Genomic DNA, 19,164 nt, shown 5'->3' with positions numbered 1-19,164 from the left:
GGAATCAGGAGGATAGAATTATGGTCAGATTTGCCAAATGGAGAGCGAGGGAGCGCTTTGTACGCGTCTCTGTGTGTGGAGTAAAGGTGTTCTAGACTTTTCTTCCCCCCTGGTTGCACATTTAACATGCTGATTAGTTAAAACCGATTTAAGTTTCCCTATATTAAAGTCCCCGGCCACTAGCAGCAACATTATGTACAAAATAAGTAACAATGTGAAAAAAAATAGCATGGTTGGTTAAGAGCCAATAAAACGGCAGCCATCCCCTCCAGAGCCATCTCTTCAAAGTTCATCCACACCGACATTGTCATGCTGAAACAGGAAAAGGCCTTTCCCAATCTGTCGCCACAAAGTTGGAAGAATTTCATTGTACGCTATAGCGTTAAGGTTTTCCTTCACTGGAACTTAGAGGCCTAGCCGGAACCATGAAAAACAGTCCCAGTCCATTATTCCTCCTCCAGCAAACTGTATAGTTGGCACTAGCATTGGGGCAGGCAGCGTTCTCCTGGCATCCGCCAAACCCAGATTTGTCAGTCGGACTGCCAGATGGTGAAGCATGATTCATCACTCAAGAGCATACGTTTCCACTGTTCCAGAGTCCAATGGCGGTGAGCTTTACACCACTCCAGCCGAAGCTTGGCATTACGCATGGTGAACTTAGGCTTGTGTGCGGCTGCTCAGCCACAGAAACCCATTTCAAGACGCTCCCGACGAACAGTTCTTATGCTGAAGTTGCTTCCAGAGGCAGTTTGTAACTCTGTAGTGAGTGTTGCAATCAAGGACAGACGGTTTTTACACGTAACTCTAATGAACTTATCTTCTGCAGCAGAGGTAACTCTGGGTCATCCTTGCCTGTGGCGATCCTCATGAGAGCCGGCTTCATCATAGCGCTTGATGGTTTCTGGGATTGCACTTGAAGAAACTTTCAAAGTTCTTGAAATGTTACAGATTGACTGACCTTCATGTCTTAAAATAATGGTGGACTGTAATTTCTCTTTGCTTATTTGAGCTGTTCTTGCCATAATATGGACTTGGTCTTTTACCAAATAGGGCTATCTTCTGTATACCACCCCTACCTTGTCACAACACAACTGATCTCAAACACGTTAAGGAAAGAAATTCCAGCAAAGCTGTCATCAAGGCAAAGAGTGGCTACTTTGAAGAATCGCAAATATATTTAGATTTGTTTTACACTTTTTTGGTTACTACATGATTCCATATGTGTTATTTAATCATTTTGATGTCTTCACTGTTATTTTACAATGTAGAAAATAGTCAAAATAAAGAAAAACCCTTGAATGAGTAGGTGTGTCCAAACTTTTGACTGGTACTGTACCTTTGTATATATAGTGTACTCCGGACTCCAACATTGCTCAACTTAAGATTTCTTAATTCCATTATTGTAGTTTTTGGGGTATTATTAGATATTACTGCACTGTTGGAGCTTGGAACACAAGCATTTCGCTACCTTTGCAATAATGTTTGTCTATGGAGATTGCATGGCGGTGTGCTCAATTGTATACACCTGTCAGCCACGGGTGTGGCTAAAATTGCTGAATCCACACATTTTTGAAAGGGTGTCCACATACTTTTGTATGTATGGTGTACTATGTTGGCCTTGGGCCCAGTATTTATCAAATCAGTCTCCACCAATTAACCATAACCTTATTTTCACAACCTCTCCTGGATACTGATACAGAGACCAGGTCAGGTCCTGTTACAGATACCAGGTCTGGTCCTGATACAGAGACCAGGTCAGGTCCAGCAGAAAGCCACTCTGAGGCGGTCAACCAGTCACTTAGAGCTGTGAGAGAAGTGACACTGTTGTCAGCAGCAGCCCAGCACAGGATACCCTGTCGGAAGGATCCGTGTGGGGTGCGTCACATGGCCCAAGGTCATGACGCTGTTCCTCCCAGGCACAGAACCTAGGAAATGGGGTGAGAGGTTGTGTGGGGGTGATGGGGATTGAGTGTGTATGGAGGTGGGGCACTTTCTACACTATAGCTCAAGGCATTTTGTGGAATGTTATTTAAATGTCTGGTGAAGGAGGGGGGTAGTTATCTAAATGTCACTTATTGCATCAGTTTGTTGGGGAGAGATAAAGATCTCTAGAGTTTAGTGGTTGAGACATCTGAGAACAGTACAAAACAAAATAAAACAATTACGAGGTGACGTCTACATTCCACGGGACGTTTATTAACAGTAAAATAATAACAATGCAGTTTTATTCAAGAGAGACTGAAAATCCCTCTCATATAAATGTGGGTCTGACAATAAATAGTTGGCTACATAATGTATAACATTGTCCCTTTATCTCAATAAACACCCTACTCCTTTATCCACCAGAGGTCACCCTGGAGCTGTGAAAGTGTCGTTTGAGAATAGGCTCACCATGTCAATACACAGGTAAATAACAACAGTACTAGTCTATAATGTGCTTGTTATTGGTGGCCTATGTGATAGCTTATTTGCAATTGATAATGCCAAAATGTATTAATTCATTCTAGAAGGCTATAGAATAGCATTTTGGGAGCACACAGTATTGTGGTATTGTTAAACCAATTTGTTTTGACAGGGATTGCTGGATTTGTTTAAATATATGTTTTTATCAATATTGTAATTAAATGGGACACATCAGTGAAAAGCCCATCAAAATGGGATTTAAAAGAGAGCGACACGCTAAAATAGTTATCCAACTGAATTGGTGATTGACCCTCACCATCTGAAATGATCATATTTGATCATCCTGTCATAAAACCCTTACATCCTGTATCTTATGCAATTACCAACCTCTATAATTATCCAACGAGTAGGCTAGCCTACATATGCGAGACGAGCCACACACCCAACCACATAGTGGTGTAAAGTACTTAAGTAAAAATACTTTAAAGTACTACTTATGTAGTATCTGTACTTTACTATGTATCTTTTTTACAACTTTTACTTCACAAGAAAATAATGTACTTTTACTCCATACATTTTACCTGACACCCAAAAGTACTCGTTACATTTTGAATTCTTAGCAGGACAGGAAAATCCCTACTGCCTCTGATCTGGCAGACTCACTAAACACAAATGCATATTTTGTCAATTATGTCTGAGTGTTGGACTGTGTCCCTGGCTATCCATATATTTTAAAAACAAGAAAATGGTGCCATCTGCTTTGCTTAAAAGAAGGAATTTGAAATTATTTATACTTCTACTTTTACTTTTGATACTTAATTATATTTTAGCAATTACATTTACTTTTGATACTTAAGTATATTTAGAACCAAATACTTTTAGACTTTTACTCAAGTAGTATTTTACTGGGTGACTCACTTACTTGAGTAACTTTATATCAAGGTATCTATATTTTTACTCAAGTACGCCAATTGGGTACTTTTTCCACCACCGCGCACACACACACATACACACACGCAGAGAGAGAGAGAGAGCGAGAGCGAGAGAAAGAGAGAGAGAGAGATATATGCTTTTTATGGCGCCCTCTCACCTCATAACCCTTGCAAATAAGAACAGCGCAACAGTCTACTATGATTGGTGCGCTTATCCCATGCCGCTAGTGGAGGTGTTCGCTATTCGTGTTCAGGTGAGCGCCTACAGTTAGTTTTACAGTCCTTCTTCCGCTATTTTCATGAGCCACAGAGAGGAGGAGGACCTGGGACACAGTTGGCCCATCGTGGTATACCTTCCCGCAATCCGGGGAAGAGCACGGACGGACGGGAGGCTTGACAGGGAGAGGACGAGGCATCAGAGGACGAAAACACGGAGAGCGGACACAGCCGACGCCAACGCGACATGGAGATGACAACCCGCAATTTGCACCTCAACTCCAAAGTTGACAATTGCGATGGAGTGATCAACAGAAACGGCGTTGACATGACTGAGATATCTGTACCGCTGTCCCACTCTGGGAAGCGTATGCCTCAAATCGAGGGGGGCAACCTTTATAGATTGCGAGATAGAAAGGTTTTATTGGAGGACAAAAAGCGTCTGTGCGCTTGGGCTCTGGGCACCGCGCTGCTTGGGACACTGCTCATGATACTGCACGCGGAGCTGTGCCCGTTGATTTACCAACCAGTAAGTCATTTTGGTCAAGTCACATTCCGTAAAATTCACTTTCAACAAGACTGTTAAAATATAATCATGCTAACTAACTTATCAAAGGAAAGGATAACAAATCCCTGGCAATTAAAGTTGTTTGCTGTTGGTTTTCAGTTTCAGTGAAATAAAGTGGACCTACACAATAGTCTTTCAACACTCAAGTTGAGTGTGAACACTCAAGAGGAACTGAAAGAGCTGTTTCTATTTAAAAATGTTAAGATCAGACAGTGAACTTGAAGTACAAGGCTTCCCTCAGAAAGATACCATTCAGTGGATCAAAGACAGATGTCATACATATGCCACTATTGCCACTTTGCACAGGCCATTGTGGATATTTAACAGATTCATCATTTCTCAGCTCACATATTTTGATTAATGAAGAGACAAGTTATCATGTGCAAAAAAAGCGATTTAGTCTAAGACACCTGTTGACCTGTCATTGACACGTGCCAGAGAGAGAGAGAGTAAAGTCAGTGGTGCATTGTATTTGGAAAGCTCACAATATATATGATTCCCTTAGAACAGCAAATACCATCATGATTAGCAAATTACTGTTGATTAGGCTAGTGATGAGAACACCAAGGTTGTCCTTGTAATAAGTAAAATAAATTAGATGGATTCTCTACCTAATCGTTAACTACACCTGTTTGACACCACAGGGATGGCACAGGGACCATGTTGGTTTGGTGCTCTACAGACCTCTTTAGGGTTCAATAACTTGTCCCCACCTGACCAGGGATAAAATGACCAGCAACGCAGGCCTCAACAGCAGCATGTAATACAACTGAAACCTGTAGGAATCAACTGACCTACTGCTGGCCAGGCCACCACAGAAATTCATTGAATAGTAGCAACTATCTCAGGGAACCAGATATCCTGTGTATACCCCTAGTACTCTGACTAGGCTGCTCAAGAAAAAGAGTCTATCTAAGAATAGGTCACAGACCTACTGACCACTATTTGTGCTTTTTTTATGAGGGAATGTCACCCCCCTTTTGTGGAGAATGAATATCAACCTCTGCATGGATAATTAACATGTTAAAGAGATACTTTGGGATTTTGGCAATGAGGCCTGTTCTCTACTTCCCCACAGTCAGATGAACTTTTGGATGCCATTTGTGTCTAGTATGAAGGAAGTTGGATGTAGTTTCACGAGCCAATGCTAACTAGCAGTAGCGCAATGACTGGAAGTCTGTGGGTAACTGCTAGCATGCTCTGGGGAAATATAAAGGGTCTCATTGCCAAAATCTTTAAGTGATTTGACATGATGTGGTCAGTCAGACGGACAGAAAACAGGTGCTGTTGATACAACATAAAGATCATGAATGCTATTATCAACCTACATGTGCCCTGTAGCTCTACCACAAAGGCCTTGGATTAATCTATGTACAGAAATACTATATCCAGTCCATTCATAGGAAGAGAACGGAACGGCGTGTCTAATTGTTGTAGTAACCATTTCCTTGATTAACAGACCCGTTAAACAAGCATGACTTGCATCACAGAACAATAGCATAACCTATACCTGGGATTTAAACCCGGTGGCCTTCTGATTATGAGCCGATTTCCAGAACCACAGCTTGGTACTGCCGTCTCTTCACATCAACATACAGATTAGGGTGGATAACAAAAGCAGTCCACACAATCAAGCAGTTTTTAACTCTGTCCCACTGAAGTTCTAGAATATACGTGCCAGGTCCATAAGTAGAAAAGAGACGCTCAGCAACTCACCCATGATGCAACCAAATGTCAGACCACCTTAACACTATAAGGTAGGTGTTTCCTACCCTGGTGTAACCAGCCTGACCACTCCACTCGCCATTTTTTCAATTCACTTTCTCTTATCAAGTGAGGCGAAAACAATAGAGTGAAACAATCATTCAGGCTGGTTATACCTGCCTGGTCGTTCAGTGAAAGGAGATCCAATCTGAGGTCCCTATACTTAGAGGTAATTACAGCTAGATGAGCAAGCTCTAGCCCATGTCCAGCTGACCTAAATCCTCCATGTAATGATCCCAAGGCAAATGAAGTGAAAACTGCTGAGTGCAGCAGGCAGGCTGTTTAAATCAGGCTGATTTCAGGGAAAGGAGATCCAATCTGTTGTTTGATTAATATGATTGTCATGATTGATCAAATATTGATTGCCAACTAGGCTGACACGCAATGCTGATGAATCTGGCAATTACCCAGGCAGGCATTTCCATGCATTTTCCCCTAAACATTATCTTGATTTTGAAAACCAATTGAGTTTGCCAAACTATTATTTTTGTAAATGCATGGCTACATAATGAGTGAGATAACTGGATGCTCAGATGCCTGGTATACCCTCTCTGCATGACAGTGTATTTAAGGATACTTTCCCTTGGAAACCAGGTTATGCAGGATGAGGAAAATGTGCTATTTGTGGTACTTTTTCCACATTTGTTTCCCTTCACAGCTAGTGTTTCTCAGGTTGCCCACGGTCATTTTGGATCTTTCCACATCATTTGTGTTTCATTAGAGTGTTTGAATAATGCAAGAGTTTCACCTCTCCTGGAGAAGGGGGGCTGGGCTGAGGCTGGGCTGATTGTCAAGGTATTTGGGTCATCAAGCCAGACTGATAAGGCAGAAAGGGATCTTGGAGTGTGACCATCTAGTTAGTTACATCCGCTAATCTGCTCGGTGTTTTCCCGAGTTATATGGCGTCAGGTTTGACTGTGTGCCAAGAGGATGCGTTTCTATAGTAAAGCAAATACAACATCATCATGTTGTGACTGTAAAAACAAAACAAACGACCTGCCTAACAGCTGTTTGGGTGTGCCATTGTCACGGTACACAGCACACCAAGGATATTGTTGCAAATCAACTAGACCTTATCAAAAGTGATCAACAGCAGGGTTTTCTTTCTTTTAATAATTAATTCAGAATTATGATGAATGTTTCTGGCTCTACTCACATAATCTACTCACAGCGTCTGTCTAAAGGCTGTTGGGATGGATTCTGGCCTGCATTGGTCTTGGGTGGCCTTTCTGTATGTCCAAGGCCTGGATAAACAACTGTTACAGTTACTACAAATTAGGTCGTTTCAAAAAGGCTTGAAATTACTCTGTTTCCAAAGGGAAAATATTACAAAACAAATTTAGACACTGGAAGCAAGCAACGTGCTGTGGTCTCCATGTGATAGAGGTCTAATAATGGAGTCCAATTAGGCTTGGGATAAAATTAGACATGATGCAGATGCTACAAGTGAAATTGTGGAAAACAATCAACGTTGCCAACGCACGTCACACCATACCACCTTTCTGCGTTGAAGTTTCCCTAACGTTGTCTGAAAATTGCAATTATATCTTTTAGACTGTAAACTCCAACCACCCATCATTAAATTAACTCCCCGTTAAAACTTTCATCGAGGTTACATCAGTTGCCTGCGTGGACGTCATCGCAATAAACAGCACACCTTTTATCACTTAGCCTATTGTCGAGACGATCGTTTCAAGTACAGTGAAGTCAAGTGATAGTTATTCACAGAGTCAATTATGAAGACACTCATAGCCTACTTATCAGATGGGTTGACATATCATTGCATAATTTGCGGGAAGTAGCATGCCCGCGCTGAAGGTCTGCTAATACAGGACTAGTAAAGGCCCAGTTCACTACTTTTGTGAAAATATTTAAACTAAATCTATTTGTATTTGAGTGTTTACCAGCATTTGTAACTTTAGTCTGATAATTATCTGTACAAAACAGTTAATCTGATAATATTGTACTTGTGGAATATAAAAATACTTGTTGATATATGTTTTCCAGTTTCTTGAAATACTCTGCAAATGCAACTTATTTCTATGTGTAAATTGAAACGGCCTATTAATTCATTTTATATTTCAGTAGACGATGTTAACCAGAGCAATTTACTGTAGTGAGTGCATACATTTTCGTACTGGTCTCCTGTGGGAATTGAACTCACAACCCAAGCGTTACAAGCGCTATGTTCTACCAACAAAGCACCATCATCACATCACATCATCATAAACCTCTTGATGTCTGTATGTACTAAATTACTGTATTGCACATTGATTTTCTTCATGGTGATGGAAATGTTTGATGACATTTGGATTCTATTAGAATGACAATCGCAGAGAAAAAGACAAGGCCACAACTCTTACAATTGCAACTATTGAATCCAACAAGATACTGTTCTCAATCATACAACTACCTTTTTTCCCCCCAAAGTGGAGATACTGACAAAAAAAATGTATGCCCATTGCTACAGATGTCAATATCGGTTCGCTAATAGTAGTAAAGGCCCAGTACACTACTTTTGTGAAAATATGTTTTTAAGTTTTCAAATTTTATTTTTTATTTGTATTCATATTTTATTTTTTTATTCTGATTTTTCAGGGGGTGCTGCAACACCCTCAGCACCTCCACTTACAGCGGCTATGCTCATAGCTACAGAAGCCAAATCCTGTTTCTTTTTCTTTCATCTAACTAAATATACCATGATCTTTAGGTTTTGATAAAGTTGATAAACTGATTTAGGCCCCTTGGATAGCATGTCACCTCGCACTTGGTTAGTAACTGGCTTACAGAGCCGGCCCTAGCCATTTTGGGGCCCTAAGTGGCATTTCGCCATAGGGCGGAGAGAATATTTAGCAATTTTATAACTAATTTCATGCAATCCTACTCATTTTGCCATGGGGTGGAGAGAAGATTTTGCCATTTTAAAACAGATTTCATGCAATTGTACTCATTTTGCTATAGGGAGGAGATAAATATTTGCATTTTCTTTCACTGACTTATGCCATGTTAATATGATATCTGAGTGAGAGCGAATAACAAAATCAATGGGAGCCCCCTCGAAATCAGGGCCCCTGGGTAATTCAACCATGATTACACAATTACTAGTTTATATAGCTGGCTAGACCAATATGCCAAAAGTTAGGTGATGTTCTAATTGTGAATGACATAACAAGAACTACAAAAACTACTTATGCACAACCAAATTTTGAAATTGCACCTTGTGTATTCTACTATTCTAGCTCTCAACAGTAAGTTGAGACCCTGACTGAGTTTCTAAAATAACCACTATACAAAAAAACAATACTTTTTGGGGGTCGGGGCACCCTAGCAGGCGCGGGGCCCTAAGCGTTCGCTTATGTCGCTTAGTGGCTAGGGCCGGCTCTGCTAGTTTATAAAGATTGTTTTAATGCATCAGCTAAGAGCTTTGTAGGTCTACACTCATCTTATTTGGTTGCGCGACCTGGTGGTCCACTTCCAGGTCAATAGGCCGACTTTATCATATGCCGTTCAAGTGTGTGCGTGTGTTCGTGAGGGTGCATGTGTATCTCACACATTATAAAGTTGTCACCAAATCAGTGTGTGTGTCCAGCGGAGGCTGAAGGTCAAAGCATTCCACTAACACTAACACACTGCTACTGGAAAACGCTACATGGAAAATAATCGAAAACAGAAGCACTGTTGGAATAACTTTTAAACCTCCCTTTAATGTCTTTATCTTGTCTGTCCTCCTCTTCCTCCCCAGGGCTCCCGCTATGCCTTTATCATCAACTGCTCCATCAGCATGTCCACTGGGTGTCTTCTGATTCTCATCGTAGCCTTCCATTATAAGGACATCAGGGTGAGTGTATGTTCTCTCAGACCTCAGACCCCATTACTGACTGTGCAGCCCTGGAGGGAACTGTGTTAGTTACTCTTTGGACGGAGGAGTTGAAGAAAGGGCTTACATTAAATCACATACTGTTAAAGGTGCTTCTCTCCTTTATGAATGCTACTTGCACGGGACTGATCCTGCCTAATGATTGACGAGGGCGGCATTTTCTGAGCTAAACTGACTAAGACGCACCTCCAACAACAACACATAAAACCTCACATAATTCTGCCTAAAAACAATTACAATTTCTCTCAATCAGTGGCATATGGGCTTTTTAGGTGAGGGATGATGCCTCCCTTTGATAAGCAGTGCTCACTTTGTCAAAGGCAGGGATGCGAAACATCTTGCTTGTCTATTCCCAGCGTGCCTCTCCAGGGTGCTGTTGGAGAGACACATCGCTGCAGCGCTCCACCAACATTTGGTCAAAAATCTAACAGAAATCATGTAGCAGATATAGGTTACGGTAAAAAGAGTATGACCTTTGCTGTAGTCTACAGGCTAGAGATACAATGTATGATAATGTAAAGAGAGACACATTTTACATCATACAGGTTTCTCCCATTAAATAGCCTAACCTAAATGGCGCTCAATCAAATAAAAAATGCGCTGTCATGTTAACAAACAACATGTCCTAAAAACAGGACAGGTCAAAGTTAAATGGACAATATGGAACGGACAATCACAACTGTTGTCCAGGAGTTTCACCTCATTGTCGTGATCAGTGGTTTCAAGTTTGTATCAGTCATTTTTTGACAAGCTGATCCATAGCAAAAAATAAAATACTTCTGCATTTCCTGCTGTGTAAACACATTGCAAATCGTCTCGAGCTCCTGATGAAGTTGGGTAGCTGATATTCAGAGCTTAAATAGCCAAATTAATTAGCCTTGTGGACGTCTTATTTTGGTGCAGTAGTCCTGCCTAATGAGCGGGCCGGCCGTGCAAGTAGCATTTTTTGGTGCAGTTCCGGACCGGCCTTAATTTCCACATCCACGGACATTGGTTTTGGTAAATTCTTTTTTTCAACTTTCATTCAGAACCGAAAATGAACCTGATTTCAACGTCCTGGAAAATGTGTATTTTAAACGTCATTTTGCTTACTGGGACTATTCTAGTTTTGTGGGGGGCTGTATTTTTTGGTCTTGCCTATGGTGGCAGGGTGGCAAGGTGTTTTTTGTTTTGATACTTCTTGTTTGATCTGGAAGTGAATTGCTCAAATTGTGTGGCGGTCCGGCCAAAATTCAGCCGTTGGTTCGTTCATCGATTGGTGACGAAAAACTCTGATGCAACTTGATGATATCTTGAGTACACACACATACTGTCAGCAGGACTTCTTAGTAAATAACCATGCGGTGGCTTACACACACTCACATGCACGTTCCCCCTGATGAAACTCGAATCCACGGAGATTTGTACAGTTCTCTGTGGTCGTCTTATTTTCATCCTTGCTCTGTAATACCTTGTCAATACACTAGGTGCCAGGACTTTGGTGAAGACACTGAAATTCAATATGTTAAGACAGTCATTCCATGTCCTTACTGCTCAGTATAGAAGTCAACAGGGTGCTATATGATAAACAGGTTTAGTGCAAGTGTGAAGACTGTGCAGAAGTAGATATATTTTATGTACTACTTAGTGCAGTATATGATTACGTTTTAAGACAAAAGGGTAGGCAGCCAGAAGGTTTTTCAGGGCACACTACCCGGTCTTTAAAACACCTCTTAGGTTGACATCCATGTGTAGGCCTATCTGAAGAGGAGGGGGTGCTCTGCGCAAGTGCTGTGGGGAGATAAGGGAGGTGAGGTTTCAAGCATGGGTGGAGGTTATCGTTTTTGGGCTGTCTATTGGGCAGCCCAATTTAGGCTGAAAACAAAAAATGCCGGGCAGCACAACCTAGCGTTAACCTTTCTCACTCTCAAAAAAACACAGAAAAGAGAAGGACATTATCAGAGAAATGAAGCATAGAAAGAAAAAATAGGAAGAGGAAAATGGACATCCCCCTCTTAATCATCATGTGAGCAGCGTTCAGGACGCTATGCAGGCGGAGAGAGCGATATGTGGCTGGGGTCCCCAGGCGCTAGTGAGTATCTAAACACATGTTTCCATGGGTATGGGCTGTCAATATCATCACCTGTCTCTACATGATCTCCAACCCTAAGCCTCTTACCAGCTCCCATTCCCATTGGGTTCCGAGGGCCCTGCTTGTAGAGTGACAGGCCCAGCTTCTGGCTTGGATAAATTCCAGTATGAGTAGCACTTACTCCCTCCCCTTTCAGTTACATATAAAGAGCCCTCTTCATTGGTGGCAGATCATTTGCATTACCGTGGGGCCTCTTTTCATTCTGCTGTGTGCGATATACTTTTAATAAGTCTCACAGGTGCGTAGTGTTTACACACAGGAATTGAAAATGTATAATTCTTTGTAAATCTCCAATACGTTCAAGGCAATTGTATTTGCTTACCGGTAAATACTGTATAACAACAATGTACAAATAAGAACAAGACTTTCTAATTGTAAAAATGTAGGGTTAAGATTGGTTGGTAATAGACTGTATTTGTCACGACTTCCACCGAAGTCAGCCCCTCTCCTTGTTCGGCGGTCGTCGTCACCGGCTTTTTAGCCATCGACACTCCATTTTTCATTTAACCATTAGTTTTGTCTTGTTCCCTGCACATCTGGTTTTCATTCCCCAATCACACTGCATGTATTTATTCCTCTGTTCCCCCTCATGTCTTTGTGTGTGATTGTTTCGTGTTACGTGTCATTTTTGACGCGCTGTTTCTGGTGTGCGTTTTCCGTGATATATATTATTCACGAGGTATGTTTGTACATTATTATTGTGAGTGTTTGTGCATTTTTGCACTTTGGCATATTCGATGGAGGTTTCCACGCAGTGGTGTCCTTCTGTTGGTTTCTCCTGCCTAAATAAAGTGTTCGCCTGTTCACAACGCTCTGCTCTCCTACAACTGACTCCGCTTCCAGTACGCACACCATTGACAGTATTTTTACGTTGGCTTGCTGGTGGTTTGGGTGTGGGCTACCCAGGTGGTGTGTCTATGAGAACATATGAGATGGAGATACAGTTGAATTTCTATAAACGTTTCCAAAGATAAAAGACAAGGAAAATAACTTGTACCAACAAAGAACTGAAATGAACTGTAATGTTTGTCAGAATGACACACGGATTAGCCACAGATTAATCAAATGTCCAAACACTTCTGCCCAAATTAGCGAAGAGTATGGTAGACCAACGCATTAGCCAATAAAAATAAACTCCCGGTGTATAGGCAATGGCTTAATTGTCTTAATCTACCAACCAATAATCTCCCACAACAACTTCCCCCTAACCCTCCCCTACACACTAGCACATCACAAGCACAGAGCCATGCCTTGCAGTCGTGTGATTCGCTAAAACTAAATGATGGCAAATGCAGGCGTTGACTCGATGGCCACAGGTGGAGGTGTTGACTCAATTGCCACAGGTGGAGGTGTTGACTCGATGGCCACTGGTGGTGTTGTTGACTCAATGGCCATTAGTGGTGTTGATTCGATGGCCACTGGCGGAGGTGTTTGCTTGATGGCCACTGGTGGAGGTGTTTGCTTGATGGCCACTGGTGGAGGTGTTTGTTTGATGGCCACTGGTGGAGGTGTTTGCTTGATGGCCACTGGTGGAGAGGTTTGTTTGATGGCCACTGGTGGAGGTGTTTGTTTGATGGCCACTGGTGGAGGTGTTTGTTTGATGGCCACTGGTGGAGGTGTTTGTTTGATGGCCACTGGTGGAGGTGTTTGTTTGATGGCCACTGGTGGAGGTGTTTGTTTGATGGCCACTGGTGGAGGTGTTTGCTTGATGGCCACTGGCGGAGGTGTTTGCTTGATGGCCACTGGTGGAGGTGTTTGTTTGATGGCCACTGGTGGAGGTGTTTGCTTGATGGCCACTGGTGGAGGTGTTTGCTTGATGGCCACTGGTGGAGGTGTTTGTTTGATGGCCACTGGTGGAGGTGTTTGCTTGATGGCCACTGGTGGAGGTGTTTGCTTGATGGCCACTGGTGGAGGTGTTTGCTTGATGGCCACTGGTGGAGGTGTTTGTTTGATGGCCACTGGTGGAGGTGTTTGTTTGATGGCCACTGGTGGAGGTGTTTGCTTGATGGCCACTGGTGGAGGTGTTTGTTTGATGGCCACTGGTGGAGGTGTTTGCTTGATGGCCACTGGTGGAGGTGTTGGCCATTGTCCACAGGAACTGGAATGGGCCACCAGCCACAGTGTGAGGTCAGCTTGCCTCTTTAGGTACTGACCCACTGATCACTGGAGGTACTGGGTCTTCTGTGTTAGGGGACACAGGGTAACCTTACACGGGAGCCTGGCTGGCCCCTGGGACTGGAGCTAGGGTGACTCCATTGACTACTGCAGACCTGATAAACTTACCATTAGTAAGCTAGATATGGGACTGCACAAGGTACTGCAATGGAGATGGGAGTTGTAGTCTGAAAGGGTACTATAGTGGAAATGGAGTTGTAGTCTGAAAGGGTACTGCAATGGAGATGGGAGTTGTAGTCTGAAAGGGTACTGCAATGGAGATGGGAGTTGTAGTCTGAAAGGGTACTGCAATGGAGATGGGAGTTGTAGTCTGAAAGGGTACTGCAATGGAGATGGGAGTTGTAGTCTGAAAGGGTACTGCAGTGGAGATGGGAGTTGTAGTCTGAAAGTGTACTGCAGTGGAGATGGGAGTTGTAGTCTGAAAGGGTACTGTAGTGGAAATGGAGGTGGAGTCTAAAAGGGTACTGCAATGGAGATGGGAGTTATAGTCTGAAAGGGCACTGTATTGGAAATGGAGGTGGAGTCTAAAAGGGTACTGCAGTGGAGATGGGAGTTGTAGTCTGAAAGGGTACTGCAATGGAGATGGGAGTTGTAGTCTGAAAGGGTACTGCAGTGGAGATGGGAGTTGTAGTCTGAAAGGGTACTGCAATGGAGATGGGAGATGTAGTCTGAAAGGGTACTGCAATGGAGATGGGAGTTGTAGTCTGAAAGGGTACTGCAATGGAGATGGGAGTTGTAGTCTGAAAGGGTACTGCAGTGGAGATGGGAGTTGTAGTCTGAAAGTGTACTGCAGTGGAGATGGGAGTTGTAGTCTGAAAGTGTACTGCAATGGAGATGGGAGTTGTAGTCTGAAAGGGTACTGCAATGGAGATGGGAGTTGTAGTCTGAAAGTGTACTGCAATGGAGATGGGAGTTGTAGTCTGAAAGGGTACTGCAATGGAGATGGGAGTTGTAGTCTGAAAGGGTACTGCAGTGGAGATGGGAGTTGTAGTCTGAAAGGGTACTGCAATGGAGATGGGAGTTGTAGTCTGAAAGGGTACTGTAGTGGAAAGGGAGGTGGAGTCTAAAAGGGTACTGCAATGGAGATGGGAGTTGTAGTCTGAAAGGGTACTGCAGTGGAGATGGAATTGTAGTCTGAAAGGGTACTGCAGTGGAGATGGGAGTTGTAGTCTGAAAGGGTACTGCAGTGGAAATGGAGGTGGAATCTAAAAGGGTACTGTAATGGAGATGGAGTTGTAGTCTGAAAGGGTACTGTAGTGGAGATGGGAGTTGTAGTCTGAAAGGGTAATGCAGTGGAGATGGAGTTGTAGTCTGAAAGGGTAATGCAGTGGAAATGGAGGTGGAATCTAAAAGGGTACGGCAATGGAGATGGAGTTGTAGTCTTAAAGGGTACTGTAGTGGAGATGGGAGTTGTAGTCTGAAAGGGTACTGCAGTGGAGATGGAATTGTAGTCTGAAAGGGTACTGCAGTGGAGATGGGAGTTGTAGTCTGAAAGGGTACTGCAGTGGAAATGGAGGTGGAATCTAAAAGGGTACTGTAATGGAGATGGAGTTGTAGTCTGAAAGGGTACTGTAGTGGAGATGGGAGTTGTAGTCTGAAAGGGTAATGCAGTGGAGATGGAGTTGTAGTCTGAAAGGGTAATGCAGTGGAAATGGAGGTGGAATCTAAAAGGGTACGGCAATGGAGATGGAGTTGTAGACTGAAAGGGTACTGTAGTGGAAATGGAGGTGGAGTCTAAAAGGGTACTGCAGTGGAGATGGGAGTTGTAGTCTGAAAGGGTACTGCAATGGAGATGGGAATTGTAGTCTGAAAGGGTACTGCAATGGAGATGGGAGTTGTAGTCTGAAAGGGTACTGCAGTGGAGATGGGAGTTGTAGTCTGAAAGGGTACTGCAATGGAGATGGGAGATGTAGTCTGAAAGGGTACTGCAATGGAGATGGGAGTTGTAGTCTGAAAGGGTACTGCAATGGAGATGGGAGTTGTAGTCTGAAAGGGTACTGCAATGGAGATGGGAGTTGTAGTCTGAAAGGGTACTGCAATGGAGATGGGAGTTGTAGTCTGAAAGGGTACTGCAATGGAGATGGGAGTTGTAGTCTGAAAGGGTACTGCAGTGGAGATGGGAGTTGTAGTCTGAAAGGGTACTGCAATGGAGATGGGAGTTGTAGTCTGAAAGGGTACTGCAGTGGAGATGGAATTGTAGTCTGAAAGGGTACTGCAGTGGAGATGGGAGTTGTAGTCTGAAAGGGTACTGCAGTGGAAATGGAGGTGGAATCTAAAAGGGTACTGCAATGGAGATGGAGTTGTAGTCTGAAAGGGTACTGTAGTGGAGATGGGAGTTGTAGTCTGAAAGGGTAATGCAGTGGAGATGGAGTTGTAGTCTGAAAGGGTAATGCAGTGGAAATGGAGGTGGAATCTAAAAGGGTACGGCAGTGGAGATGGAGTTGTAGACTGAAAGGGTAATGCAGTTGATGCTGGGGATGAAGGTAGAGCACAAGGAACTGGAGTTTAGGCTTGAGCTCATATGAATAGGTAATTGTAGTGTTTTGGACCAATCCATTTCTGAAATGAGGCTTGGAGTTCGACTGGGATGGATGGTTTCTTTGTTTCCATCCACCTGATTTGATGTGTATCTCCCTTATTCTCTATCTGACGATGAGCCCTCAGTCAGCTGGGAATCTATACTCCATTTTTGTCCTTTCCACCACGATAGCCCGATCAGGCCCGAAGGATATAAAAACTGGTTAGGGTTGGTCAAGGACTGTATTTTGAGGTTGGTCTACAAGAACACAGGAGATGGAGGTACAGTTGAATTTCTATAAACACAGGTGAAAGGTAAGGAAATTAAGTTACACCAACAAGCTTCAGGTGGGAAAATTTTAAGGGAAGGTGTGGCAATATCAAGGGAAGGGTGTGGCAATATCAAGGGAAGGGTGTGGCAATATCTTGGGAAGGGTGTGGCAATATCAAGGGAAGGTGTGGCAATATTAAGGGAAGGGTGTGGCAATATCAAGGGAAGGTGTGGCAATATCAAGGGAAGGGTGTGGCAATATTAAGGGAAGGGTGTGGCAATATCAAGGGAAGGGTGTGGCAATATCAAGGGAAGGGTGTGACAATGTCAAGGGAAGGGTGTGGCAATATCAAGGGAAGGGTGTGACAATATCAAGGGAACGGTGTGGCAATATCAAGGGGAAGAGTGTGACTGAAGTTCCCCCTCTGCTCCAGGAACTGGGTGGTGATTGGGCAATGGGAAAGTCAGTCAAGGGCAACAAGACTACGAACTGAGTGTTCTAATATGCTTACGGCAGTTCCAAATATCAAGAGTTACGAAGAAACCTCAAAACAACAGGAATTGCAGCGCGGGATTTGGTTTTCATTTTCTTTAGTGATATAATAAAGTGATTTCTTGGAGTTGTGTCATGTCAGACTAGGATCAGACAGGATTATATTTAGAATCTAAGAGACTTGTGAGTCAGAGAGGGCTTGTGTCGCCTACAACCCCCACAATCTTGACTTTCACTGCCTCCGTATCTGCTTGGGTGGGACTTTGTTTGCCTTGGCATCATGTTTCTGTCGTTGCTGTTCTTCCTATTCCCACATTTAGTTAATCATCAGCATTTACTTAATGCTTCAAAATCAAATGAACAATTTTCCATTGACATCCTTCTTTTCCTACTTCTCTCTCTCTCTCCCACTCAATCCCTTTCCCTCTTGCAATTTCTCTCTCTCTTTCGCTTTTTTATTTATCTTTCACTCTCTTTCCCCCTCTCTCCCTCTAACTCTCCTTCTCCCTCTGGATCTTCCAATCGCCCTCATCCCCTTCTATCTCCCCTGTCGCCCCTGTTCCGACCGCTCACTTTTTCTCCAGCTCTTCATCATTGACCACAACCAGGTGGACTGGCGCATCGCCATGACAAGCCGCAGGGTGCTGGGCATCGCCCTGGAGCTGCTGGTCTGTGCCATCCATCCTGTGGGCACCTACTGGGAGGTGGGTGTCCCTGCGCCCATCGCCAGGGAGGGGGTAGAGGTCAACTCCTCCAACTCGGCGCCTCTGTGTGTGTCCTCCCGCCACGGGGAGGCACTGTTGGACACAGAGCTGCTACTATCGGCGCTGATGTTCCTCAGGCTGTACCTGGTCCACAGGACGATCCTACTGCACAGCAAGGTGCTGCTCAGTGCCTCCTATAGGAGTATCGGCTCGCTCAACAACATCAACTTCACGTTCCGCTTCGTGCTCAAGGTGCTGATGAACAAGTACCCGGCGCGCACTCTGATGGTGTTCATCTTCTTGTTTTGGCTCATCGCTTCCTGGATGCTCACACTTTGTGAGAGGTAGGGTGGAGGGGCGCACACACGCAGGCACACACTCATACTCACACACATGCTCACACTCACATGCACATGCATGCACACACACACTGCATGACTCGCACACAATCTCCTGTTTGAGATACACAGGCACAGACAGACGTCTGTGTGATAGACAGAACAAAAAAAGAGGACACACTGTGAGAGATGAAAATAGTTTGCTAAAAATCTAAATATAACACATTACTACTGCCAGTAGTTATTACAATGGGATGCAGTAGCTGTAGTTTTCATATTGAAGCTTTTCTATTCTATTCTGAAAATGAATTTAACACTACTGTACCACTGTAATAGTATTTTTATGATTGTTTTCCCCACTATCAGCTTGTATATGACATGTTCAGGGAAGAATACCTGACAATGTCTTGGTTGTTCACACACCTCTGAGATAAGGGGTGTTGAGTAATGGGTCAGAGAAGTGACACACACACACACACACACACACACACACACACACACACACACACACACACACACACACACACACACACACACACACACACACACACACACACACACACACACACACACACACACACACACACACACACACACACACACACACACACACACACACACACACACACACATTGGAGTAGATGTCTTGGCACTGAGCAGAGGGGAGGGGGAGATGTGAAAGGTTACAGTGAGTTTACACATTACTACTGCCAGCACAGAAACACGCACATGCACACACACATCCCTACACAGTTTATTACAAACAGACTGGGGC

General features: G+C 43.5%; 1 protein-coding gene and 1 long non-coding RNA gene across 3 annotated transcripts in view; both read left to right on the top strand.

Moving 5' to 3' along the window:
• The first annotated feature begins 3,444 nt into the window (after positions 1–3,444).
• LOC118373820 (intermediate conductance calcium-activated potassium channel protein 4-like) overlaps positions 3,445–19,164 on the top strand; it is a 50,342-nt gene continuing 34,622 nt past the window's right edge. The window contains exons 1-3 of one of the 2 annotated variants that reach the window (XM_052489967.1): positions 3,445–4,080; positions 9,626–9,721; positions 17,932–18,395. In XM_052489967.1, the coding sequence (XP_052345927.1) occupies positions 3,799–4,080; positions 9,626–9,721; positions 17,932–18,395 (842 nt within the window). In that variant the 5' untranslated portion in view covers positions 3,445–3,798. The remainder of the gene's footprint in view (positions 4,081–9,625; positions 9,722–17,931; positions 18,396–19,164) is intronic. The other variant, XM_052489966.1, reaches the window with a different exon arrangement.
• On the top strand, positions 9,728–17,925 carry LOC127914328 (uncharacterized). The gene is made up of 3 exons (XR_008088028.1): positions 9,728–13,399; positions 13,670–13,723; positions 13,778–17,925. It is a non-coding gene; the product is annotated as an uncharacterized LOC127914328 (long non-coding RNA).

This window comes from Oncorhynchus keta, chromosome 31 (genome assembly GCF_023373465.1).
Source record: "Oncorhynchus keta strain PuntledgeMale-10-30-2019 chromosome 31, Oket_V2, whole genome shotgun sequence".
Lineage (NCBI taxonomy): Eukaryota > Metazoa > Chordata > Actinopteri > Salmoniformes > Salmonidae > Oncorhynchus > Oncorhynchus keta.
Note: the sequence above shows the minus strand (reverse complement) of the source record. Positions and strands in the feature narration are given on the sequence as shown.